At 41.7% G+C, this 26,379-nt stretch overlaps 1 protein-coding gene and 1 long non-coding RNA gene across 7 annotated transcripts in view; both read left to right on the forward strand.

The window, feature by feature from the left end:
* Nucleotides 1-26,379, forward strand: part of LOC127512115 (cytosolic phospholipase A2 gamma-like) — a 135,692-nt gene that overhangs the window by 87,229 nt on the left and 22,084 nt on the right. For 3 of the 6 annotated variants that reach the window (XM_051892741.1, XM_051892742.1, XM_051892745.1), the window contains exons 3-5: nucleotides 16,171-16,250; nucleotides 16,333-16,443; nucleotides 19,180-19,281. In XM_051892741.1, coding sequence (XP_051748701.1) covers nucleotides 16,171-16,250; nucleotides 16,333-16,443; nucleotides 19,180-19,281 — 293 coding nt within the window. Of the gene's footprint in view, nucleotides 1-1,402; nucleotides 1,572-1,720; nucleotides 1,861-15,629; nucleotides 15,795-15,932; nucleotides 16,073-16,170; nucleotides 16,251-16,332; nucleotides 16,444-19,179; nucleotides 19,282-26,379 lie in introns of those variants that run through there. The other 3 variants (XM_051892743.1, XM_051892744.1, XM_051892746.1) reach the window with 3 other exon arrangements.
* Nucleotides 19,288-26,219, forward strand: LOC127512146 (uncharacterized). The gene is made up of 2 exons (XR_007930138.1): nucleotides 19,288-20,788; nucleotides 25,564-26,219. It is a non-coding gene; the product is annotated as an uncharacterized LOC127512146 (long non-coding RNA).

The raw sequence follows: 26,379 nt of genomic DNA on the forward strand, positions 1-26,379 counted from the left end.
TCATGCACTGAGGAGATTCATTTCTAGAAGGGGTCAGGTTCAAACAATCAGACCTGACAATGGAACAAATTTCATTTTCAGAGATTCAGCCAAGACTATATGTTATCTTTAAGAAATTTGTTTGGCTCTTTGGTATAAATAGGTTGGTAATTGTTTTTTTGAACAAAGACAATTAGGGGCTGGTATGTAAGAGCCAATTTAATATGTCAATAATTTGTATATTATTATTGTTTGCTTAGAGTGTTGATTTGCAAGTAATAACTTAAAGCAATTCTGATATTTCCTGTATATATATATATATATATATATATATATTTCTATGGAGCCCCTACATGACATGCAAGAAAAAAAATTTAATTGTGCACATGATTTACTAATTCGTTCCCTCGATTTACTAAATCGTGTGCATGACTTACTAATTCGTTCCCTTGATTTACTAAATTGTGCGCACGTTTTAGTAAATCGAGGGAACGAATTAATAAATCGTGTGCACGATTTAGCATACTGTTTTTTTCCTGCATGTCATGTACGGGGCTCTGTATATTTCAGTATTTTTTCCTGTTTTCTGATGTATAATTTCTGTACTGTTTCTTTAACAGCCACGCCCACTTGTTGTTACGCAAGATTGAACAGGTTCGGGCAGGGAAATAAGGGAGAAACTTTTCTTACCATTTTGCTGTCATTTATGGACAAAACTTGTGTTTAAACGTTTAAGGAAACACAAGATAAAGGTTTAACAAGTGTAATATCATAGGATACAAGAACCCACAAGATTTTTGTATATTTTTGTGTTTTGATTAAACTCGTACTTGTTTACAGATTTTTGACTGACTTCTGTGATGAGTAAGAACCCATTTTTCCTGCCACTGTAATACCTGTAAAGTTAATCTAGGACTTTGCATCTACAGCTAGGATATGCTGAATAATGTATATTTGTTTAATTGATTTCTTTCCCAAATTGCACTGACTGCTCTCAAATATGAGACACCAATGTTTTAGGAGTTTAGGACACAGAATAGGTTATTACATGATTATTCAATAACGGATTTATTTCCTATTTGAGTTTATGTTTATGCTTTATATAAGATTAACTGTTTTTCCAAGGTATTATTAGATTCCAGTGATTCCTGTCATTGCTATGCAAAGATTTGATTTCAAAAACAGTATCATAGATATTAAACTAAAAAAGTAATCAAATGTAATCAGTTATATTACTTTAATAGTAAATGAAATGGTTACACTACTTATTACATTTTAAATAGGGTAAATTGTAATCTGTAACCTATTACATTTCCAAAGTAACCTTCCCAACACTGGTTAAGTATTATGTTGAAGTGCGTTCTGGTTTGTGTGGGAATGTTTTTGTGTGTTTATGTAACGGGGGGCTGCACTATATAACAGCGTGTCATAGGACTCCGTTCAGAGTTCACCCCTCGAGGCCCAGATTCCCACACAGACTGAGCTCTGCAGTAGCCATGCCAACCACCGTGCTGGGATTGTTGGGAGTTTTGCTCTGTGCTCTTGCCGTTAGTTCTGAGGTCACGCCACAGCCCGACTTCGACATCAAGAGGGTAAGACTGCAAGATGCTGATGAGAGGAGGAATCTATATATATATAGCCTATATGTGTATCCCACAGATTTGTAATGATGCAGGGACATGGACTATATTTAGAGACCAGAATATCCTTTGGAAAATGTTGATGTGTGTCCTTCATATAGGTGGCTGGGAAATGGTATCTGATTGGTATTGCCAGCAACGCAGAGTGGTTTGTCACCTGTAAGGCGGACATGAAGATGGGAGTCGCCATGCTGACACCGACTGATGAAGGAGATCTGGAGATGGAATATTCCAGTCTCAAGTAAGATAAACTGATCACTAAAAATAAGAAACTATGAATGAAACTTTCCCATGTTGGATAATGCAAAGGTCTTTCCAGTCCTGATGGCACAAGCTTGAGGTTGAACCAACTCGCTAAGAAGACTAATATTCCTGGAAAATTCAGCTACCGCAGTGAACGTAAGAAAGATATGACCACCTAGACATGAAATACAGTATAGTGGTTTATACAGGACTCAAATGAAAAATGTTTGTTCTACAGGCTGGAAGAATGACAATGACATGCGTTTTGTTGATGTGAAGTGTGATGAATATGCTTTGATCCACACTGTCAAGACCAAGGCCGACTCCACTACAGTGGTCAGCAAACTCTATGGTAACAGCACCAGCATTTACACACCTTAAAATTAACTTGAATTTGTAGCAGGCTGTGAATTTAATGTTTGCATGTGGTTTGGTTCAGCTTTGTTTTGCATGACTTCTCATGCTGCGCCTAACCCCGGGCAGGGTGGAGCAGTATTTCAGATACAGTACATGCATATTTGAGAAACAAAATACTATTTTGTATTTTAAAGCCTTTGAAAAAAAGTACTCAAATACATTTAAGTTAATTATTTTTTTTATATTCTGAATACTTTGTGCCAATCAGCCTTTATTAAGCTGCTGCTTTCCTGTATCAACTAGTTCAGACCACCAACCTTACCTTTCATGCACATGAGCTGCAGCTGTACGACATCTAGCATTGATTGGGTGAGCAAATTATCTGCGTTAAAAAGGAATAGGATAAGGTTACGATGTCATGGTTGATTCTACTTGTTGATGAAGGTTAAAACAAACATTCAGATATGCCTTTAGTTAAAATGAAGAAATAAAAGAGCATTGGCAAATGAGAAAAATAGTGTTAGCCAGTCAGTCTTGATAGTTAATTGGTTGTTGGTTTTATCAGCTAGCTAGTCAAATGTGTTTAAGCATTACTGTTTGCTAGGACTGTATGATTTAACTTTTTCTATATTGTTTATACACTGATCAGGTATAACATTATGACCACTGACAGGTGAAGTGAATGACACTGCTTTTCTCTTCATCACGGCACCCAGGGGCGCAACTGCACATTTGCTGAAGGTTATGCAAGATCATTGTTGGCGCCCCCCCCCATCCCCCCCCCCCCCCCCCCATACCCCCCCCAAAAAAACAACAACAACAACAACAAAAGGTATATAATCGTATATATTAGCCTAATTATATTACATATTATATAATATTACCAGGAACTAGCATACACACACACAATATATATATTCTGTAGTACAGTGGCAAGAAAACATTAATTTGCATTAATTTGTCATAAAATTGTTATCTGATCTTCATCAAAGTCACACCACACGTATAGACGAAACACAATGTGACACACTACAACACAAACAATAATTTTCTTTAATGCCTTTATTGAACAGAACTTGTGACTTTTTTTTTTTTTTAACCAGGATGACCCACGTGTTTTTTTTTACTGTTGTGGTTGTTGTTCATGAGTCCTTGTTTGTCTTGAGCAGTTAAACTGCCCAATCTAAACTTTTCACTTAGGCCTGCTTTTTTCAAAAGATTAATGGGATTTTAAATAAAGACATAATTTTATTTTTGTATGTTATGTTAACTACATTGTGTTTTGTCTACTTGTGACTTTAATGAATATGACATTGATCAATTGATATGATCAGTTAATCCAGAAAATCCAAAGGATTCACATTTTCTCACATTATTCAATATTCTTGCCACACTATATCCCCTGTCTTGCCCCGCCCCAAACCAATGTAGGTCATCTGATGGAATATAAGGAATATAATGCAGGGCAACAGCTCACTATGCGATGGATAGAGCTTACAGAATGCAGTTAGAATGTCTATAAAACTCAAGATATTGGAGCAAAAATGCCCCTTATTGAGTTTTTGTCTCATATTTATCATATGAGTTAAGCAGTATCACAAAAGTAATGGATTTCAATATTACACGAGTGCTGTTTTTGTCCCAAATAAAATGAGTGCAAAATGCAATACTTATTTTATACGTGTTTAAAATAAGTTTATATTGTGTTATTTTAGACAACATATTGTCTGTTTTGTTCAAATTTGCCAGTGAAACTATAAAGACAAAGCAGAACTGTTCATCTCCACGCAACACACAGCAGTGTTTCATTTCTGAATCTGCGTTTTGAACGTAACAAAAGTGATTCAGCGGATCATTCATAAAAGACTTGAAGCGGCGCTACACACAGACCGACCGGTGTAAGACATCAAAGACTTACAGTGATATAGGTTACGCTTACCAATTTCTTGTTATCCACATGGACATCGATGTCCTCATTTTAAGACACTGTTTTTCAATTTCTTTTTTACGTTTTCTGTTCTGTGTCCCAAATCGCTTCCCTCCTCTGTCCATTTTGGAGATGTGACTGTCCGTAACAGAGCAACGGCTCTTGTCGAAATGGTGAGCAGTTGATATCACTTAATATAATATATATATATATATATATATATATATTTACAAATTTAAAATGCTAAACAAACATTATTTTTCAACAAACATAATTTTTAAGTTTATTTTAAACGTTTTATTCAAAAAGATTTTCAAAGAAGTTTTGGCACAATGGCGCCCCCCTCCGCGCGGCGCCCCTATGCACTGCATATACTGCATACCCCATTTTTGCGCCACTGACGGCACCTGTTAGTGGGTGGGATATATTAGGCAGCAAGTGAACATTTTGAAGCAGAAAAAAATGGGCAAGCGTAAAGATTTGAGCAAGTTTGACAAGGGACAAATTGTGATGCCTTGACGACTGGGTCAGAGCATCTCCAAAACTACAGCTCTTGTCGGGTGTTCCCGGTCTGCAGTGGTCAGTATCTATCAAAAGTGGTCCAAGGAAGGAACAGTGGTGAACCGGCGACAGGGTCATGGGCGGCCAAGGCTCATTGATGCAAGTGGGGAGTGAAGGCTGGCCCGTGTGGTCCGATTCAACAGACGAGCTACTGTAGCTCAAATTGCTCAAGAAGTTAATGCTGGTTCTGATAGAAAGGTGTCAGAATACACAGTGCATCACAGTTTGTTGCGTATGGAGCTGCATAGCTGCAGACCAGTCAGGGTGCCCATGCTGACCCCTGTCCACCGCCGAAAGCTCCAACAGTGGGCACGTGAGCATCAGAACTGGACCACGGAGCAATGGAAGAAGGTGGCCTGGCCTGATGAGTCACGTTTTATTTTACATCACATGGATGGCCCTGTGCGTCCTGTGCGTACCTGGGGAACACATGGCACCAGGATGCACTATGGGAAGAAGGCAAGCCGGCGGAGGCAGTGTGATGCTTTGGCCAATGTTGTGCTGGGAAACCTTGGATCCTGCCATTCATGTGGATGTTACTTTGACACATACCACCTACCTAAGCATTGTTGCAGACCATGTACACCCTTTCATGGAAACGGTATTCCCTGGTGGCTGTGGCCTCTTTCAGCAGGATAATGCACCCTGCCACAAAGCTGGTTCAGAAATGGTTTGAGGAGCACAACAATGAGTTTGAGGTGTTGACTTGGCCTCCAAATTCCCCAGATCTCAATCTAATCGAGCATCTGTGGGATGTGCTGAAAAAACAAGTCTGATCCATGGAGGCTCCACCTCGCAACTTCCAGGACTTAAAGGATCTGCTGCTAACATCTTGGTGCCAGATACCACAGCACACCTTCAGGGGTCTAGTGGAGTCCATGCCTCAACAGGTCAGGGCTGTTTTGGCAGCAAAAGGGGGATCAACACAATTTTAGGAAGGTGGTCATAATGTTATGCCTGATCGGTTATACACCGCATATACACGCATATGCATGTCCGTACAAGTTTTAGCGAGCAGGAGTTATTGACACGTTAGAGCAAAAAAGAAACATGAACAAATGAGTAATAAAGAGTGGGACGTGCTTAATGTTAAAAAAGAAAGTGCAAAATTCCACAAATAAGAACTAATATTCAGTATTCGCATACTGACAGGCAGCTTTCTGTGCACGGCTAAACAGTCAAATGCACACAAAAATGTCAAAATCTGAGTATTTGCATAAACACGGCCAGTTTATGTCTTGAGTAAAGGTAAACAAATGGGAGAATTTGATGTATATCAATATATTGGGTCCGTGCATAAGCTCTTAAAGTTACAGCAGCCTAAAATGAACATTATTTAAATGAAAATAATAACTAAATGTGGGAAAAAAATACAATTATACTTAAATAAGGAAATAAAAGTATAAATACTTATTTTATTTTTATTTATTTTTTTACATTTCCTTGTATATTGATGTATTTTCTTCGTATATTTATTTACGTATTTATTTATTTATTGTTTTTGCAGGTTTTGTCCTCCATACACTTCTTACTTTCTATAATTCACTGATTTTATTTTATTTTACTACAATATTATTAGATAAAATATTTGTTAATGAAAGAAAAAAAAAAAAAACCCACAAAAAAATCCAAAGTCATGATTTGGGGCCCTCTAGCAACCTGGGCCCATATGCCTGGCATACTTTGCACCCCCGTAATGGTGCCCCTGTGCGCTTGAGCGACACACTTGCAGTAAAATTGGAAACAGGTTGGTGGTAAAACCTGCGGGGCATTACTGCCTGACGCACCGCTGCTGGTGCCAAACTGCCAGCCGCAGGGTCATCAGCTGGGAGCCACCCTTCACCGATGTTTCGCCCCTTATGTCCCAGAACATCTCAGGGTAGTGGGGCAGCGGACAGGGACGTCTCCCTGCCGCTGAACTTAGATCTCAGGTTCTTATGCCTTGAGGCTTCTCAGCATCCCAGCTCTTGTCAGTCCTCCTCAGCCATAGCCAAAAGCTTTCTTTCTCTGCCTCTTCGGCAAGATCTTTTACTTCTTACTGACCTCGCCAGAGCTGAAGCCGATGTGCCTCAGGAAGTGGCAGGTCGACTGAGCAACGAAGCCAGCCTATCTCCACTGGTTAAGTTGTTGCTCTCCATCCCTTTCCCTTGCATTCCGCTACCAGGTCGGTGTATCGTGACTTTTTCTGCTCATATGCCTCATATCCTGTGCTGCTTCTTCCCAGGGCACTGTGAATTCCACTAGCACTACCCGCTTACTCGTCTCGGACCACAACACAGGGTTTGGTCTCAATGTGGTTTGTGCAATAGAAGCAGAGAACTGCAGCCGCCTGTCCAGGTCTGCTCAAAATAATCAGTCCCTGCCACTGGCCAGGATTGATGGTTTATGCTAAGTAGGGCACTTCTGCACTAACTGACCTGCTCTTACAAATTGGACAGGCTGCCTCTTAGGGCTCTGGGGCCTCTTGTTTGCCATCGCTCTTGCTCTTTTTGTGCATTCTGCCAACTTCCTCACCTGGTCATGGCACCACTTATAGCGGCCCTGAGCCAAAGCAGTTTTGTGTGGAGTCAATATAATGCCACATATGTTTGCAGAAGAATTAAGTATTAAATAAGTTAGTGCGTTCACTTCATGGCATTGTTTTGACATGGGGTGGAGTCAAGAAACTGGGGCGTGTTCAGTGGGCCTGTCCACACCTCCCTCCTAGTGACGTCATCTGCTCGAGACGCAGATAACAACTGATCAAGGCATCATGGCTGAGAGGCATGCGGGTGGATCATTTTCTTGCTGTACTCACACTTTTACTTTAAAATGTGCATGGTTTTGTTTTGTTAACTAAATGTGTATTAAAAGCTTTTAATACTCAGAGATTGGTTAAAGTCTTTGAGGCTACTCCTGAAATAGCCTGAAATCTGCTGTTTATTTCTGTCATTGTGCAAGATTTTATGCTGTTGATGATTTTTTTTGTTTACTTTTATAAATTATATTATTGTCCCATGTTTTATACATGTTTTATAAAATAAATATTATATAAAAAATTGTTCATAAATCATTTTCATAAACTTCTATAACTTTTTTGGTTTCATGTTTTAAACTTTTTTTTTTTTTTTTTTTTTTTTTTTTTTACACAAATTAAAAAATTTCTGTCACTAAAAGATATGTTGAATAAAACAGAAGTCAAAAATTTAAGCTGAGTCTTAGACCTTTTTAATAATGCATAGTCTGTCAAGTTACATTTATAACTTACATTAAACCTAGTAGTAACTTTGAAATAATGTAATCAAAGTGTGTGCTGGGTGTTAACAGGTTTTAAGCAAACGCTGGTAATACACATTTAATTAACAAAACGAAACCATAAATGCTATAAAATGTGCACACTCACACTGAGAGAAAAGAACAGCAGATGCTGGCTTTTTCAGACAGTTCAAGTTAGCAAACTAGCCTCTTAACTGATATCTAACTTCTTTAACTTAAGCAAATGTTGTTATAATACACATTTTGTTAACAAAACAAAAAATTTTAATGCTTTAAAAATGTGCACACTGGGAGAAATAAAGAGCAGATCCTGGCTATTTTCATACAGTTCATCAAAAAAAACAAAAAAACAAAAAAAAAACATGCACATATTAATGCTCTAAGCGAGTACAACAAGGAAATGATCCACCTGCATGCCAAACCAAGATGTTCAGGGACGTTAGTACCTGGATGGGAGACCTCCTGGGAAAACTAGGTAGCTGCTGGATGCGGTGTTAGTGAGGCCAGCAGGGGGTGCTCACCCTGTGGTCTGTGTGGGTCCTAACACCCCAGTATAGTGACGGGGACACTATACTGTAACAAGCACCGTCCTTCGGATGAGACGTTAAACCGACGCCCTGACTCTCTGTGGTCATTAAAAATCCCATGGCACTTCTCGTAGAGTAGGAGTGTAACCCCGGTGTCCTGGCCAAATTCCCTCCATTGGCCCTTACCAATCATGGCCTCCTAATAATCCCCATCCATTGAATTGGCTCTATCACTCTTTCTCCTCTCCACCTACAGCTGGTGTGTGGTGAGCGCACTGGCACCGTTGTACTGTGGCTGCCATCGCATCATCCAAGTGGATGCTGCACACTGGTGGTGGTTAAGGAGAGACCCCCTGATATGATTGTAAAGCGCTTTGGGTATACAGTTGTACATAGGAAATGCGCTATATAAATATACCATTCATTCATTCATTCAGTAACTGTGGTTGCCATATGCGTATCTGTGAGCTCAGCTAATTACTCTGACAGGCTCTTATTGGTTGTTCAGAGAGCACTGGAATTCTTTCCCCTGCCTCTTGGAAAGAAATTGTGTACACTCGCCTTCCCTTGCGGATAGAGAGACTACGGGACTTGGCCGAATTGATTTTCATCCTGGCCCAGCTCAGCAGCTCTTCCAGCCTCTTGATGAGCTGTGCTGTGTGTGCATGCCGCTGTCTGGAGCAGGATTTTGACATCATCCATGAAGCACCGGAGGGGAGGCAACCTGAATCCTGCATTGTTCCTTTAATCCCCTCGCTATGGTCCTTGCTCCAATCAGGATGACCTCAAAGGCTGCTGTGAATAAAATGGGGGAAATTGAGCACCCCATAGCTATTCCCCTGCCAAGTTTTTGCCAGCTGGTTGTAAAGTCATGTAATGAGTGGCAGATCTTCAAATCCACAAAATAGCTTTGGATGATGGTATTGACACATGCAGGCACGTGGAAAAAGTCCAGGGTAAAGTCAATCAACCAATGTGAGAAAAGAGCCATTGGCTTTCTCCAAATCCAGCCAGACAACATTAAGATCCTTCTCGTCCCTCTTAGCGAATTGGATCTGGTCCCAGATTAAAGGATTAGTTCACTTCAGAATTAAAATTTTCTGATAATTTACTCACCCCCATGTCATCCAAGATGTTCATGTCTTTCTTTCTTCAGTCGAAAATAAATTAAGGTTTTTGAGGAAAACATTCCAGAATTTTTCTCCATATAGTGGACTTCAACGGCTACCAACAGGTTGAGGGTCCAAATGTCGGTTTCAGTACAGCTTGGCACTTTTTTGTGTGTGTAAAGACTTTTGTAAAGTCTTTGCACGTTCGCTTTGTAGACACTAAATCTGTACTTCCGCATACGTCACGTGTGACCTTTGTAACGTGATTATGTCATGCGTGGCGGATCGCAGAGCTAGTACAAGACGAGCATTTGTGGTTAAAATGTACATACAATTTTATTTTTTTTAGAAAATGACCGATCATTTCGCTAGACAAAACCCTTATTCCTCGTCTGCGATCGTGTAGAGCCCTTCCACCCATTGAACCACACTGAAGTCCACTATATGGAGAAAAATCCTGAAATGTTTTTCTCAAAAACCTTAATTTCTTTTCGACTGAAGAAAGAAAGACATGAACATCTTGGATGACATGGGGGTGAGTAAATTATCAGGAAATTTTCATTCAGAAGTGAACTAATCCTTTAATGTTGAACCCTGAGAAACTCTTTTTACTTCTTCGTTCCTGCTCTTAGTGCAAATTATTCGTGTTATTCTTTCATCAATTTGGTCAAAATGTAATAACTTGTTCAACTCTGAAATGACTTTCTGGTAACACTTTAAAACAAGGTCCCATTAAGTTAACATTATTTAATGCATTAATAATGAGCACTACATTTGTTACAGGCCTATTTCTTATTTGTTAACATTAGTTAAACTGCTCTTTGTTAGTTCATTTAGCTCAAGTTAACAGGTATAACTTGATCTTAATAATGTAAATATTGAAATGAACATGAACTAAGATTAATAAATGCTTTAGAAGTATTTCTCATTGTTAGCTTATGTTATTCATGTTAAATCATGTTGACCAATATAACCTTAATGTAAAATGTTTCTTGTTGAACATCTCTCTGAAACATCATGTTACGGAAGTAAATGGATATGAATGCCGTTTCTAATCTTACTTAAATTTCAGCCTATAATGTGTACTGTAAAAAACATTAGCTCAATTAATTAAATTATTTACTGCAGTTGGCATTGATTTAGTCAGAATTGTTTCTGTGACATTACTTTTTTTTTTTGTAGGCCGAATACCCAACCTGAGCCAGGTTGTCTTGGACAAGTTCACTGCGTTTTCTCGGAAGCAAGGCATTCTGCCGGAGAACATCTTCATCCTGTCTGAAAGTGGTAAAACGGCCAATACAAGCTCATTGGAAAAACGTACCTGTGGCAACATTTTTGCAAAACGCAAAATATGTACCAATATGTACATATCACTGCAGTTTCCAACAGAAATGAACACTAGAGGCAGTAAAACAGCAAGCACTTTTAATCGTTTTCACACACAATTATGATTACTGGGGCAGATAATAGATCAATAAATCATGCAGCTCCTTGCACAATTATGTTATGACCTCAAAACACTTTTAACCAGCATGATTTGTAAACGAATATATTTTGGAGTTCACTTAATCAGCTCCATATGTTCAGTTTTACTTACATACTAAGCTTGCTTAGTAGCTCAGCTGGTTAGTTAATCCAAAAATGAAATTTCTGTCATTAATTACTCACCCTCATGTCGTTCCACACCGGTAAGACCTTCGTTCATCTTCGGAACACAAATTAAGATATTTTGATGAAATCTAAAAAAAATTTTATTCTCCATTTAAAGCAACATAATTACCACATTAAAGGTCCAGAAAAGTAGTAAAACATTGTTAAAATAGTCAACGTGACTACAGTGATTCAACCTTAATATTATAAACCGACAAAAATACTTTTTGTGCACAAAAACAAAACAAAAATAACGACTTTATTCAACAAATTCATCTCTCCCCTGTCATTCTGCTACGCTATTTACGTTGCAGAGCTTCTGTGTTTATGTCCAAACGCAGGCTCAGTATTGGCCGGCTCTGGTCACATGCATTGACACTATTCTTTAAGAGCTGCTGTGCAGCCAAACAATGTACCAGTTATCAATGTAAAGCTGCTTTGACACAATCTACATTGTAAAAAGCGCTATATAAATAAAGGTGACTTGACTTGACTTGACATGAGCAGCACGACACATGCATTTGATGCTGACACAGGAGCCAGCTAATACTGAGCCAGCGTTCTGACGTAGAACCTGGAAGCATTGCAACGCTCTAACTTTATAGTTTTGCATTAGATAACGCAACTTGCATGGTAACCGCAAACCAATTCCACGTTCTACACTTCCCCACCTCAGTCTGCAGAAAAACTGCATTTCTTATTTGCACTGTGCGCGACAAGACTCTTAAACACGGTGTAGTTAATGAGTATGAGTCACAAAAACGGAATTGATAATGTGTGAATAACAGTGCCACTTTTACAGTGTTCAAAGCATGGGCACAACATAATGCCACACTTAGTGCTTTCAAAAACAAGTATAAAATTACCATTTGATGAATTCTCTCATCTGTGCAGAAAAACACCCAAATGTGGTGCTTCAGACCTCCTCATCAGCCTCAGTGTCAGACTCGTTGTAAAACCAGGCCTCGGCGTGACTGAAGGCGGAAATGCCAAAATGAAAGACGCTTAAAGTATATGTAACAAATTGTAAGGACATTCCAACAAATTTATTTTACTTGTAAAATCACCTTCATCCAGGAAATCAAAACAGCATGAGAAGCTTTACATTATTCTGTACATCTCTGCCTCTCATGAACTTAACTTTAACAAGCGCCCTTAACCTTGACAAAAAACACGTTTAGTTAGTCATTTCTAAAATGTGTTCACCACCACTTATTTTGACTAAAAATGTTTAAAGGAATATATTTCCTATTTAATTTTAGGCAGAGAAAACCAATCAAACTTACCGTCTTGGTCGCATGAAGATAAAATTGCGGCGGCGGCGGCGTTTTGCGAGGCAGCAGTCATCAAAGGGTGGAGTCAAGACATTTCGGGGTGGGGTTTTTTGCACTTTCAGTGTAAAAATGAAATTACACCATGTAGCACCCTGTAACACTGAAAAGGAGTACTTTAACACTGTAGATTGTTAATTCATCTCTTTGGGTATTAATAACTTTCAACACTGCAATTTTTACACTGCTGATTTTACTGTGCATTACAAAATTGAATATTACATAATACATTTGAAAATGTGATCTGTTGCAGTTAATGCTTAACATCAAAACTTCATTATCTTTTGGAAATAATCCATCAAACAAGTTGCGATTTGAGGAGTGTGCACTAATATTTTCAGTTCCATTCGTTTGCGCATTGTCTCAAGGACACGCCCACAATAGGGGAAATATCATGAATGTTCATGTATACCTACTGCCATTGGAACAGTTTTTCACAGGAACTGAATATTACACAACAGCCCCAAAGTGAAACTCCGCCTATTCATTCAGTCTCTTTGATGTGATCACATGAAATTACAATGACGACTCATGTCATGTGATTTTGGGAGCATAAATAGTGAAACAGAATCAATATGTGAGTCAGACTGCCTGATAATACAGTTTATTTCATCCAGGCTTTGATTGTTTTGTTTATTTCACACTGCAGCAAAGCTAATGCCTGGTGGCTTTACCTCAGTGAGGCCTGTCACTCCAGAGGTGACAAACATCTGCCTTAAGGTAGGAGACAGAAAATCACTCATGTAGTTTTTTTGTTAAAACACCGCCTAGTAAAATTATCTATTTTGGTGCTGTGAAATGTGTTGGTGGAAATTATTTGTTGTCATTGAAGACTTGAAATTTTATTGTTTAATGTTATTTTCAGTATTATTATTTTTTATTAATGTTCATAATTAAATTGTATAATATATTTTGTGAAGTCAGGGTGTGTCTGTATAGGTGTGCTGAGGAGAGACATGGGTTGAGCAATATTTGGTACAGGAGTGTGTGTGTGCAATGTAGCAAATGATGCATAAATGTCCAGTGATGTATATGTAACTGAAGTATTCTTTATAGGTTTATATATTCTTTAAAGTTCTGTGATTCAGCCACAACGGGGACAAAGCTTAATTTCAAGTCATTTTAAAGAGAACTCAGCTTTACTTTTCACTTAATGTCACAATACTTTTGACATAGCCTAAGTTTTCTGATGTCTGAATGATAGATGTAACTCCCTAGAGACTAATAAACTCAATCTTATTTAAATAATAATAATTTAGATGAATATAAAATGTGTATTTGTTTATTCAGGTGAAGTCAGACATAGAGGAGAAGGCTGGAACCAATTTTGAGGTTTACACACCTTTAAGCTTTGCTTCTCAGGTTGTGCAAGGGACAAACTATCGGGTGAAGGTAAGAGAGTGTTTTGTTTTGTTTTTGTATTTTATGGATTTTGAAATTGTGGCAGTGTATAATAAATGGGTGCGATGTGTCCAGTAATTTTTCTGTCCTCTCTGAAAGGTAAAATGCATCAAGTCACTGTATAATGTTTCTCTGCGTTTGCAGCCTATAAGAGAAAACTTTTCTCAACTTTGTAGCGCTGCTGGACACACAAATCTAGTCAGCAGCGGTCACTGTAGCAGAACTTTGCATGCTGTCATGAAAAATGAATGTGTTTAGGTTGCTAGCAATGTGAACAGAGTTTTACATGGAAGAGATCACTTATAAATCTGTGTGGATTTCTCTCTCTCTCTCTCTCTCTCTCTCTCTCTCTCTCTCAGGTGAACGTCGGAGGAGATGTGTGTGTTCATGCGATGATATTTGAAGCTCTCCCCGTCTATGGAGGGAAACTGACTGTGACTAGAGTCCAGTACCCTAAATCCCTCTGTGACCCTCTGATCCGCTTCTGAACACGTCTAACCACATATAAAATAGTCTGTCTTATCTAATAACAGACACAATGAGATTTCATTCCTCAATATTAAACTCAATATTCAAACCCTCAGTGCCTGTGTCAGTGTGTTTGTGAGAAGACGTAAACAACACCAAATTCACTTCACTTTACTAAAATTGTTTTATGACGCCCACTTGTTGTTATGCAAGATTGAACAGGTTCAGGCAGGGAAATAAGGGAGAAACAGTTTTCTTACCGTTTTGCTGTCCTTTATGGATACAACTTGTGTTTAAACTAAGGAAACACAAGATGAAGGTTTAACAAGTGTAATATCACAGGATACAAGAATCAACAGGATTTTTGTATATTTTTGTATTTTTGTGTTTCAATTAAACTCTTACTTGTTTACGGAATTGTTTTGACTGACTTATGTGATGAGTTCAGTGAAGTTAATCTAGGACTTTGCATCTACAGCTATAGGATATGTTGAATAATGTTTATTTGTTTAATTGATTTCTTTCCCAAACTGCACTGACTGCTCTCAAATATGAGACACCAATGTTTCAGGAGTTTAGGACACAGAATAGGACAAGTGTATTCAATAACAGATTTACTTGAGTTTATGTATATGCTTTATTTTTTAAGATTAACTGTTTTTCCAAGGCACTGTTAGATTCCAGTGTTTCCTGTCATAGCTATGCAAAGATTTGATTTCAAAAACAGTATCATAGATATTAAACAATTTCTTGTTATGATTTTAAATCTGTATTTAACCTCAGAATGATCTCAAAGTAAAAAGAGGTGCTAAAGTCTAATTCTGTGGTGGCTGTGCTTTAAAATTAAATTATTATAAGTGATGAAGGATTTTGAAAGTCTGACAGTAATCAGTCTTGAGTACTATACTGTTAGGTGTTACCCTGCCTGGTTTAAATGTTTGAAAATGATTAACAGTTGAAAACATTTGTTAGAAATGTTGAGAAAAATTATCAAATGTAATCAGTTACATTACTTTGATAAAGTAATTGAAATGGTAATGATACTATTTTAAATAGGGTAACTTGTAATCTGTAACCTATTACATTTTCAAAGTAACCTTGAAGTGCATTCTGGTGTGTGCATGTGTAAGGGGCATGTATTTATGTAACGTAGGGCTGCGCTATATAAGGGCATGTCGTGGGACTCCGCTCAGAGTTCACCCCTCGAGGCCCAGATTCCCACACACTCTGGACTGAGCTCTGCAGTAGTCATGCCAACCACCATGCTGGGATTGTTGGGAGTTTTGCTCTGTGCCCTTGCCGTTAGTTCTGGTGTCACGCCACAGCCCGACTTCAAAATCAAGAGTGTAAGACTGCAAGATGCTGAGAGGAGGAATCTAGCCTATATGTGTAGCCCACAGATTTGTAATGATGCAGGGACATGAACTATATTTAGAGACCAGAATATCCTTTGGAAAATGTTGATGTCTGTGTCCTTTATATAGATGGCTGGGAAATGGTACCTGATTGGTTTTGCCACCAGTGCTGAGTGGTTTGTCACCTGTAAGGCAGACATGAAGATGGGAGTCGCCATGCTGACACCGACTGATGAAGGAGATCTGGAGATGGCATATTCCAGTCTCAAGTAAGATAAACTGATCACTAAAAATAAGAAACTATGAATGAAACTTTCCCATGTTGGATAATGCAAAGATTTTACCCATTTGTCCTCTGTCTTTCCAGTCCTGATGGCACATGCTGGAGGATGAACCAATTCGTTAATAAGTCTGATTTTCCTGGAATATTCAGCTACTGCAGTGAATGTAAGGAAGATATGATCACCTAGACATGAAATACAGTATAGTGGGTTATACAGGACTCAAATGAAAAATGTTTGTTCCACAGGCTGGGAGACTTACAACATAACTTTTGTTGATGTGAAGTATGATGAATATGCTTTGATCCACACTGTCAAGACCAAGGACAACTCCACTACAGTGGTCAGCAAACTCTGCGGTAACAGCTCCAGCATTTACACACCTTAAAATTAACTTGAATTTGTAGCAGGCTGTGAATTTAATGTTTGCACGTGGTTTGGTTCAGCTTTGTTTTGCATGACTTCTCACGCTGCGCTTAACCCCGGGCAGGGTGGGGCAGTATTTCAGATACAGTACATGTGTATTTGATTCAAATACATTTAAGTTTATTATTTTTTATATTCTGAATACTTTATGCCAGTCAGCCTTTATTAGGCTGCTGATTTCCTGTATCAACTAGTTCAAGTCGGCCAACCCCAACTTTCATGGGGTTGCATTGATTGGGTGAGTGAATTATCTGCGTTAAAAAGGAATAGGATAAGGTTACGATGTCATGGTTGATTCTACTTGTTGATGAAGGTTAAAACGAACATCATTCAGATATGCCTTTAGTTAAAATGAAGGAATAAAAGAGCATTGGCAAATGAGAAAAACAGTGTTAGCCAGTCAGTCTTGATAGTTAATTGGTTGTTGGTTTTATCAGCTAGCTAGTCAAATGTGTTTAAGCATTACTGTTTGCTAGGACTGTATGATTTAACTTTTTCTATATCGTTTATACACTGATCAGGTATAACATTATGACCACTGACAGGTGAAGTGAATGACACTGCTTTTCTCTTCATCACGGCACCTGTTAGTGGGTGGGATATATTAGGCAGCAAGTGAACATTTTGAAGCAGAAAAAATGGGCAAGCGTAAAGATTTGAGCAAGTTTGACATGGGACAAATTGTGATGCCTAGACGACTGGGTCAGAGCATCTCCAAAACTGCAGTTCTTGTGGGGTGTTCCCGGTCTGCAGTGGTCAGTATCTATCAAAAGTGGTCCAAGGAAGGAACAGTGGTGAACCGGCGACAGGGTCATGGCCGGCCAAGGCTCAATGATGCACGTGGGGAGTGAAGGCTGGCCCGTGTGGTCCGATTCAACAGACGAGCTACTGTAGCTCAAATTGCTCAAGAAGTTAATGCTGGTTCTGATAGAAAGGTGTCAGAATACACAATGCATCGCAGTTTGTTGTTTGGTCTCAATGTGGTTTGTGCGATAGAAGCGGAGAACTGCAGCCGCCTGTCCAGGTCTGCTCAAAATAATCAGTCCCTGCCAATGGCCAGGATTGATGGTTTATGCTAACTAGGGCATTTCTGCACTAACTCTCGTAAAGAGTAGGAGTGTAACCCCGGTGTCCTGGCCAAATTCCCTCCATTGGCCCTTACCAATCATGGCCTCCTAATAATCCCCATCCACTGAATCGGCTCTATCACTCTTTCTCCTCTCCACCTACAGCTGGTGTGTGGTGAGCGCACTGGTGCCGTTGTACTGTGGCTCCCGTCGCATCACCCAAGTGGATGCTGCACACTGGTGGTGGTTAAGGAGAGACCCCCTGATATGATTGTAAAGCGCTTTGGGTATACAGTTGTACATAGGAAATGCGCTATATAAATATACCATTCATTCATTCAGTAACTGTGGTTGCCATATGCTTATCTGTGAGCTCAGCTAATTACTCTGACAGGCTCTTATTGGTTGTTCAGAGAGCACTGGAATTCTTTCCCCTGCCTCTTGGAAAGAAATTGTGTACACTCGCCTTCCCTTGCGGATAGAGAGACTACGGGACTTGGCCGAATTGATTTTCATCCTGGCCCAGCTCAGCAGCTCTTCCAGCCTCTTGATGAGCTGTGCTGTGTGTGCATGCCGCTGTCTGGAGCAGGATTTTGACATCATCCATGAAGCACCGGAGGGGAGGCAACCTGAATCCTGCACTGTTCCTTTAATCCCCTCGCCATGGTCCTTGCTCCAATCAGGATGACTTCAAAGGCTGCTGTGAATAAAATGGGGAAAATTGAGCACCCCATAGCTATTCTCCTGCCAAGTTTTTGCCAGCTGGTTGTAAAGTCATATAGTGGACTTCAACGGCTACCAACAGGTTGAAGGTCAAAATGTCAGTTTCAGTGCAGCTTCAAAGGGCTCTACATGATCCCAGACGAGGAATAAAGGTCTTATCTAGCGATTCTCCAACTTCAAAATCAACCAATATCGTTGTTTTACCTTTTTTTTTTTTGTAAAGGCCATTTGACTTAGTCTTTGCACGTTCGCTTTGTAGACACTAAATCTGTACTTCCGTCATGCGTGGCGGATCGCAGAGCTAGTGCAAGACGAGCATTTGTGGTTAAAAAGTATATACATTTTTATTTTTTTTAGAAAATGACCGATCATTTCACTAGACAAAACCCTTATTCCTCGTCTGCGATCGTGTAGAGCCCTTCCACCCATTGAACCACACTGAAGTCCACTATATGGAGAAAAATCCTGGAATGTTTTCCTCAAAAACCTTAATTTCTTTTTGACTGAAGAAAGAAAGACATGAACATCTTGGATGACATGGGGGTGAGTAAATTATTAGGAAATTTTCAGAAAGTGAGGAAAGTTCAGAAGTGAACTAATCCTTTAATGTTGCACCCTGAGAAATTCTTTTTACTTCTTGTAATTAATTTAATTTAAAATGTTTCTTGTTGAACATCTTATTCCTCTCTGAAACATCATGTTACGGAAGTAAATGGATTATGAATGCCGTTTCTAATCTTACTTAAATTTCAGCCTATAATGTGTACTGTAAAAAACATTAGCTCAATTAATTAAATTATTTACTGCAGTTTGCATTGATTTAGTCAGAATTGTTTCTGTGACATTTTGATGTGCTTGTATTTTTTTTTTTTTTTGTAGGCAGAACACCCCACCTGAGCCAAGTTGTTTTGGACAAGTTCACTGCGTTTTCTCGGAAGCAAGGCATTCTGCCAGAGAACATCATCATCCTGTCTAAAAGTGGTAAAACGGCCAACACAAGCTCACTGGAAAAACGTACCTGTGGCAACATTTTTGCAAAACGCAAAATATGTACCAATATGTACATATCACTGCAGTTTCCAACAGAAATGAACACTAGAGGCAGTAAAACAGCAAGCACTTTTGATCGTTTTCGCACACAATTATGATTACTGGGGCAGATTATGGATCAGTAAAGACTTGTTTTCACACAGCTCCTTGCACAATTATGTTATGACCTCAAAACACTATCATAGTGCATGATTTGTAAACAAACATATTTTGGAGTTTGCATCATTAACCAGCTCCATATGTTCAGTTTTACTTACATACTTACAACGTAATTACCAAGGTCCAGAAAAGTAGTAAAACTTTGTTAAAACAGTCAACGTGACTACAGTGTTTCAACCTTATTATTATAAAGCGATGAAAATACCTTTTGTGCGCAAAAACAAAACAAAAATAATGACTTTATTCAACAAATTCGTCTCTCCCCTGTCATTCTGCTAAGCTATTTACGTTGCAGAGCTTCTGTGTTTATGTCCAAACGCAGGCTCAGTATTGGCCGGCTCTGGTCACATGAGCAGCACAACACATGCATTTGATGCTGACACAGGAGCCAGCTAATACTGAGCCAGCGTTCTGACGTAGAACCTGGAAGCATTGCAATGCTCTAACTTCATAGTTTTGCATTAGATAACGCAACTTGCATGGTAACCGCAAACCAATTCCACGTTCTACACTTCCCCACCTCAGTCTGCAGAAAAACTGCATTTCTTATTTGCACTGTGCGCGACAAGACTCTTAAACACGGTGTAGTTAATGAGTATGAGTCAAAAAAATGGAATTGATAATGTGTGAATGTATAACAGTGCCACTTTTACAGTGTTCAAAGCATGGGCACACCATAATGCCACACTTAGTGCTTTCAAAAACAAGTATAAAATTACCATTTGATGAATTCTCTCATCTGCGCAGAAAAACACCCAAATGTGGTGCTTCAGACCTCCTCATCAGCCTCAGTGTCAGACTCGTAGTAAAACCAGGCCTCGGCGTGACTGAAGGCGGAAATGCCAAAATGAAAGACGCTTAAAGTATATGTAACAAATTGTAAGGACATTCCAACAAATTTATTTTACTTGTAAATTGTAATGAAGGGCTGACAGCGTGAGGATCCATTTGCAGTTTCTTTATTGTGACAACAAAGCACAAGGCAGACAAGGGCAAGACAGTAGCAGAAAACAGGGACAGGCTTGGGTCGAGGCAGGCGGCAGACAAACAGAGACTTACAACAGGCAGAGTTCAGGGCAGGCGGCAGACAAACGTAATCCAGGAAACAGGCAAGGTTCAAGGCAGGCGGCAGAGGTTCACAAATGATAAACAGTCCAATCGATAGCAAGATAACAGTCCACAAGAAAACGCTCAGTAGTGATCACCGGGGCAAATCAAGACTTCGCAGTGTATGGATGCGTGTGTGCGTCTTAAATAGTGTGAGTGTGATGTAATGCAGGTGTGTGCAATCAGTCCCAGGAATGAGGGCCTATGGGTAACGTAGTCCACAAGGAAGTGACTCAGAACTCAGGTGATGGCTCCCTCCGGCGGCCGGGAGGAGGAGCCGCGGGAGCCGTATTCGTGACAGAGCCCCCCCCCTGCGAGCGGCTCCAGACGCGAGGGAGTGGGCGCCGAGGTCTACCACGTGGACGAGGGGCCGGTCTCTCCGGATGCGTCCGATGGAACTCTTCAAAAAGAGATGGGTCCAGAATATCATCCCTGTTGACCCAAGATCGCTCCTCCGGGCCGTACCCCTCCCAGTCCACCAGATATTGTAGCCTTCCACCCCGGCGCCTGGAATCGAGCAGTTCTCGAACCTTATAAGCCTCCTCGCCTTCGATGATCAGGGGTGGGGGGTTGCGGGTCTCAGCTCCCACTGGCTCCTCTCTCGGACCCCCGGAGGGTTTCAGCAAAGATACATGGAAGGTGGGAGAAATACGATAATTAGCAGGCAAATCGAGTCGAAATGATACAGGAGTGATTTGTTTAAGAATTTGAAAAGGCCCTACAAACCTGGGACTGAGCTTGCGGCATGGAAGTCGGAGGCGAAGATCCTTGGTGGACAGCCAGACCCACTGTCCCACGTAGTAGTGAGGATTGGGACGTCGATGCCGGTTTGCCTGAGTCTCTTGTCGCCTTACAGCGCGCTGGAGATGGTGATGAGCCAGATCCCAGGTCTCCTCGCTACGACGCATCCACTCTGTGACTGAGGGCAAGTCAGATGGTTGCCCTGACCAAGGGAAGAGAGGTGGTTGGAAGCCCAACACGCATTGGAAGGGTGTGATTCCGGTGGCAGGTTTCCGTAAGGAATTTTGAGCATACTCCGCCCACATTAAATATCGGCTCCAGTCGGCCTGGTTCTGATGGCAGTAGGTGCGGAGGAATCGTGTCAGCTCCTGATTCAAGCGTTCAGTCTGGCCGTTGGATTCGGGGTGGTACCCAGAGGTAAGGCTGATGTTAACATTGAGCTGCTTGAAGGCGGCCCAGACACGGGAGGTGAATTGAGGACCCCTGTCCGACACTATATCCTCCGGCAGGCCGTAGAAACGAAAGACCGAGTTGCACAAGAGTTCAGCGGTCTCTAGAGCTGTGGGTAGTTTGGGTAGTGGCAGTAAGCGGCATGCTTTGGAGAAGCGATCGACGACTGTGAGAATTGTGGTGTGGCCCTGGGATTCGGGGAGATCCGTGACAAAGTCGATTGCAATGTGGGACCAAGGACGTTGGGGAATGGGAAGAGGTTGAAGCAGACCGGCAGGAACTTGACGTGAGGTTTTGGTGGTTTGACAGGCGATGCAGTTGTTGATGAATTTAGTGACATCCGCGAGCATGGTCTCCCACCAGAACTGGTTTTGGAGGAGTTGCAACGTTGCTGTGATGCCTGGGTGGCCAGAACTCGGGAAATCATGGACTTGATGGAGTAGTTTATCCCTGAGCTGACTGGGGACGAAGGTGCGGTTTGGAGGGCATGCTACTGGGGGTGCGGTTTGCTCGTTGAGTTGTGAAATTTCCGTCATGACATCCCACTGTACTGGAGCGAGTAACAAGGCTTCAGGCAGAATGTTTTCAGTACCCTCACTCCGTCCTGTCTCCTCCGCTTGCCTTGATAGTGCGTCCGCCTTGACATTCTTGGAGCCGGGTCTGTAAGTAACAGTGAAGTGGAAGCGTGTGAAGAACATTGCCCATCTTGCCTGTCGTGGATTCAAGCGTTTGGCTGAGCGCAGGTACTCCAAGTTTTTGTGGTCAGTGAGAATAGTGAACGGGTGTCTTGCCCCCTCCAGCCAATGGCACCACTCCTCCAGCGCCGCCTTCATCGCGAGTAATTCTCGGTTGCCCACATCGTAGTTACGTTCTGCCGCTGATAGTTTGCGAGAGTAGAAGGCACAGGGGAACATCTTGGCCGGATTACCTTGCTTTTGGGAAAGGATTGCGCCAATGCCAGTACTGGAGGCGTCCACCTCCACGATGAAGGGAAGCTTGGGGTCTGGGTGACGTAGGATGGGTGCTGACGTAAAACGTTCCTTCAATTCCTGGAACGCACTTATTGCTTCGGGTGACCAGACGAGTCGAGAAGATTGGCGTTTAGTCATGGACGTTAGGGGAGCGGCAACCCCACTGAAGTTTCTGATGAACCGCCTGTAGAAATTGGCAAACCCCAGGAACCGCTGTAGCTCCTTTAGTGTGCGTGGTTGTGGCCATTCGAACACCGCCTTTACCTTGCTATCGTCCATTGCCACTCCATCTCGACTGATGACGTAGCCCAAGAAGGATGTTGAGGTGCGGTGGAATTCGCACTTCTCAGCCTTGGCATAAAGTTTGTGTTGTATTAGACGTTGCAGCACCGCTCGAACGTGTTGAATGTGTTCGTCGTAGGAGTTGGAATAAATGAGAATATCGTCTATGTACACGATGACCCAGCGGTTGAGCATATCTCGGAAGACATCATTGATGAAGGATTGAAAGACTGAGGGACTGTTGGACAGGCCGAAGGGCATGACAAGGGTCTCGTAGTGGCCAGTGGCAGTGGAGAAAGCGGTCTTCCATTCATCACCCTCCCTGATGCGAATCAAGTTGTATGCGCAGCGTAGATCCAGCTTGGTGAAGTACTTGGCTTGACGTAGTTGTTCGAGGGCTGCAGGGACCAGTGGTAGCGGATAGCGGAATTTTACAGTGATGTCATTCAGGCCGCGATAGTCAATGCAGGGTCGTAGACCGCCGTCTTTCTTCTTGACAAAGAAGAACCCGGATGCAGCTGGTGATGTTGAGGGCCGAATGAATCCTTTAGCCAGCTCCTCCTCAATGTAAGATCTCATGGCTGCATCCTCGGGCTGTGACAAAGGGAATATCCTGCCCTTGGGCGGAGTGGTACCAGGTAATAGTTCGATTGCACAATCACTGGGGCGATGAGGTGGTAGTTCCGTGGATTTGGACTTACTGAAAGCGATGGACAGATCTGTGTATTCGGCTGGTACAGCAGGTTCGAGGTCGGTTGGGGTCTTGTCGACAGAGATGGTATGGAGGGGTAATGGCGTAACGGGACTCAGACAGCGATGATGACAGGCGGGGTCCCACTGGACGATCTGACCCTCCTTCCAGGAAATATGCGGATTGTGTGTTCGAAGCCAAGGTAATCCGAGGATGATAGGGTTGTTAGGTGAATGGATGACGTAGAACTGAATTTGCTCATGGTGCAGCGCCCCGACTTGTAGACCCAGCGCTGAGGTAATGTGCGCCACTCTTCCTCCTCCTATAGGTTTCCCATCTAGCGCCTCCACTGTTAATGAAGAGTTGCAGTTGGTTAATTGTATATTGTGTTGACGGATGAATGTGTCTGACATGAAATTGCCTGCTGCACCAGAGTCCAGAAGAGCATAGGTAGATATAGTTTGAATGTCACTGGTCAGTTGGATGGGGATTTTAAGGCAGTTGGGCAAATAGTCGACATGTTGGGCTGAACTCACCGCTTTGGGATTAGAAGCATTGGGTCGAATGGGACAGTTGAGCTTGATGTGTCCTGCCTGGCCACAGTATAGGCATAAATGCAGCTGGCGCCTTCTCTCTCGTTCCTCTGGAAGGAGGGGAGTATATCCGAATTGCATGGGCTCAGGAACGGCAGAGGTTGGCGTGAGTTGGCGAACGGGTCGTCGGCCTCGGATGAGGTTGTCGATGTGAATGGCCAGCTCAATGAACGCGTTCAGCGATCTCCCCTCGTCACGGCAAGCGAGCTCGGCCTGAAGCTCCAGAGACAGGCCCTTGCGAAACAGTAATTTCAGTGTATCCTCCACCCAGTTAGTTTGTGCGGCCAATGTGCGAAATTGCAATGCAAATTCGGCGGCGGTAGATTTACCTTGGTTTAGGGAAAGCAGCTGATCGCCGACGCTCTTGCCGCCCTCTGGATGTTCGAACACCTCCTTGAAGCTTTGCAGAAAGGCCGTAAACGTGGGGAACACAGAGCTATCTTCTCTCCATACTGCTGTGGCCCAGTCAAGTGCTTTGCCCGTGAGTAGGGAGAATACAAACGATATCCGACTGGTATCGTTGGGATACAGCGAAGGCTGCTGGTTTATAAGCAAAGAACATTGAAGGAGAAAGCCCCTGCATTTGGCTGGACTGCCGTCGAATTTCTCGGGTAGAGCGAGGCGTGGATTTACAGCGGGTGGAGAAGTAAACGCTTGACTCACATTGATAGCGGGAGGCGGCGTGATGGCTTCAGGAGAGGGAAGTCGCAGGCTTTGCAGGGTTTTCACCAGCTCCTCGGTGAGTGACGCAAGACGAGTCAGCTGGTGCTGGTGCGCGGCAAGCTGAGAGGCCTGTGCTGAGAGTTCGGTGGAGATTTGCAGGAGAACTGCTGGATCGTTTGATGGCGAAGTCTTCTGTAATGAAGGGCTGACAGCGTGAGGATCCATTTGCAGTTTCTTTATTGTGACAACAAAGCACAAGGCAGACAAGGGCAAGACAGTAGCAGAAAACAGGGACAGGCTTGGGTCGAGGCAGGCGGCAGACAAACAGAGACTTACAACAGGCAGAGTTCAGGGCAGGCGGCAGACAAACGTAATCCAGGAAACAGGCAAGGTTCAAGGCAGGCGGCAGAGGTTCACAAATGATAAACAGTCCAATCGATAGCAAGATAACAGTCCACAAGAAAACGCTCAGTAGTGATCACCGGGGCAAATCAAGACTTCACAGTGTATGGATGCGTGTGTGCGTCTTAAATAGTGTGAGTGTGATGTAATGCAGGTGTGTGCAATCAGTCCCAGGAATGAGGGCCTATGGGTAACGTAGTCCACAAGGAAGTGACTCAGAACTCAGGTGATGGCTCCCTCTGGCGGCCGGGAGGAGGAGCCGCGGGAGCCGTATTCGTGACATAAATCACCTTCATCCAGGAAATCAAAACGGCATGAGAAGCTTTACATTATTCTGTACATCTCTGCCTCTCATGAACTTAACTTTAACGAGCGCCCTTAACCTTGACAAAAAACACATTTAGTTAGTCATTTCTAAAATGTGGTCACCACCACTTATTTTAACTAAAAATGTTTAAAGGAATATATTTCCTATTTAATTTTAGGAAGAGAAAACCAATCAAACTTACCGTCTTGGTCGCACGAAGATACAATAGCAGCGGCGGCGTTTTGCGAGGCAGCAGTCATCAAAGGGTGGAGTCAAGACATTTCTGCGTTTTTTTTTTTTTTTTTGCACTTTCAGTGTAAAAATAAAATTACACCATGTAGCACCCTGTAACACTGAAAAGGAGTACTTTAACACTGTAGATTGTTAATTCAACTCTTTGGGTAATAATAACGTTTAACACTGCAATTTTTACACTGCTGATTTTACTGTGCATTACAAAATGTAATATTACATATTACATTTGAAAATGTGATCTGTTGCCCTTAATGCTTAACATCAAAACTTCATTATCTTTTGGAAATAATCCATCAAACAAGTTGCAATTCTCAAGGACACACCCACAATAGGGGAAATATCATGAATATTCATGTATACCCACTGCCACTGGAACAGTTTTTCCACAGGAACTGAATATTACACAAC

This window comes from Ctenopharyngodon idella, chromosome 5 (genome assembly GCF_019924925.1).
Source record: "Ctenopharyngodon idella isolate HZGC_01 chromosome 5, HZGC01, whole genome shotgun sequence".
Lineage (NCBI taxonomy): Eukaryota > Metazoa > Chordata > Actinopteri > Cypriniformes > Xenocyprididae > Ctenopharyngodon > Ctenopharyngodon idella.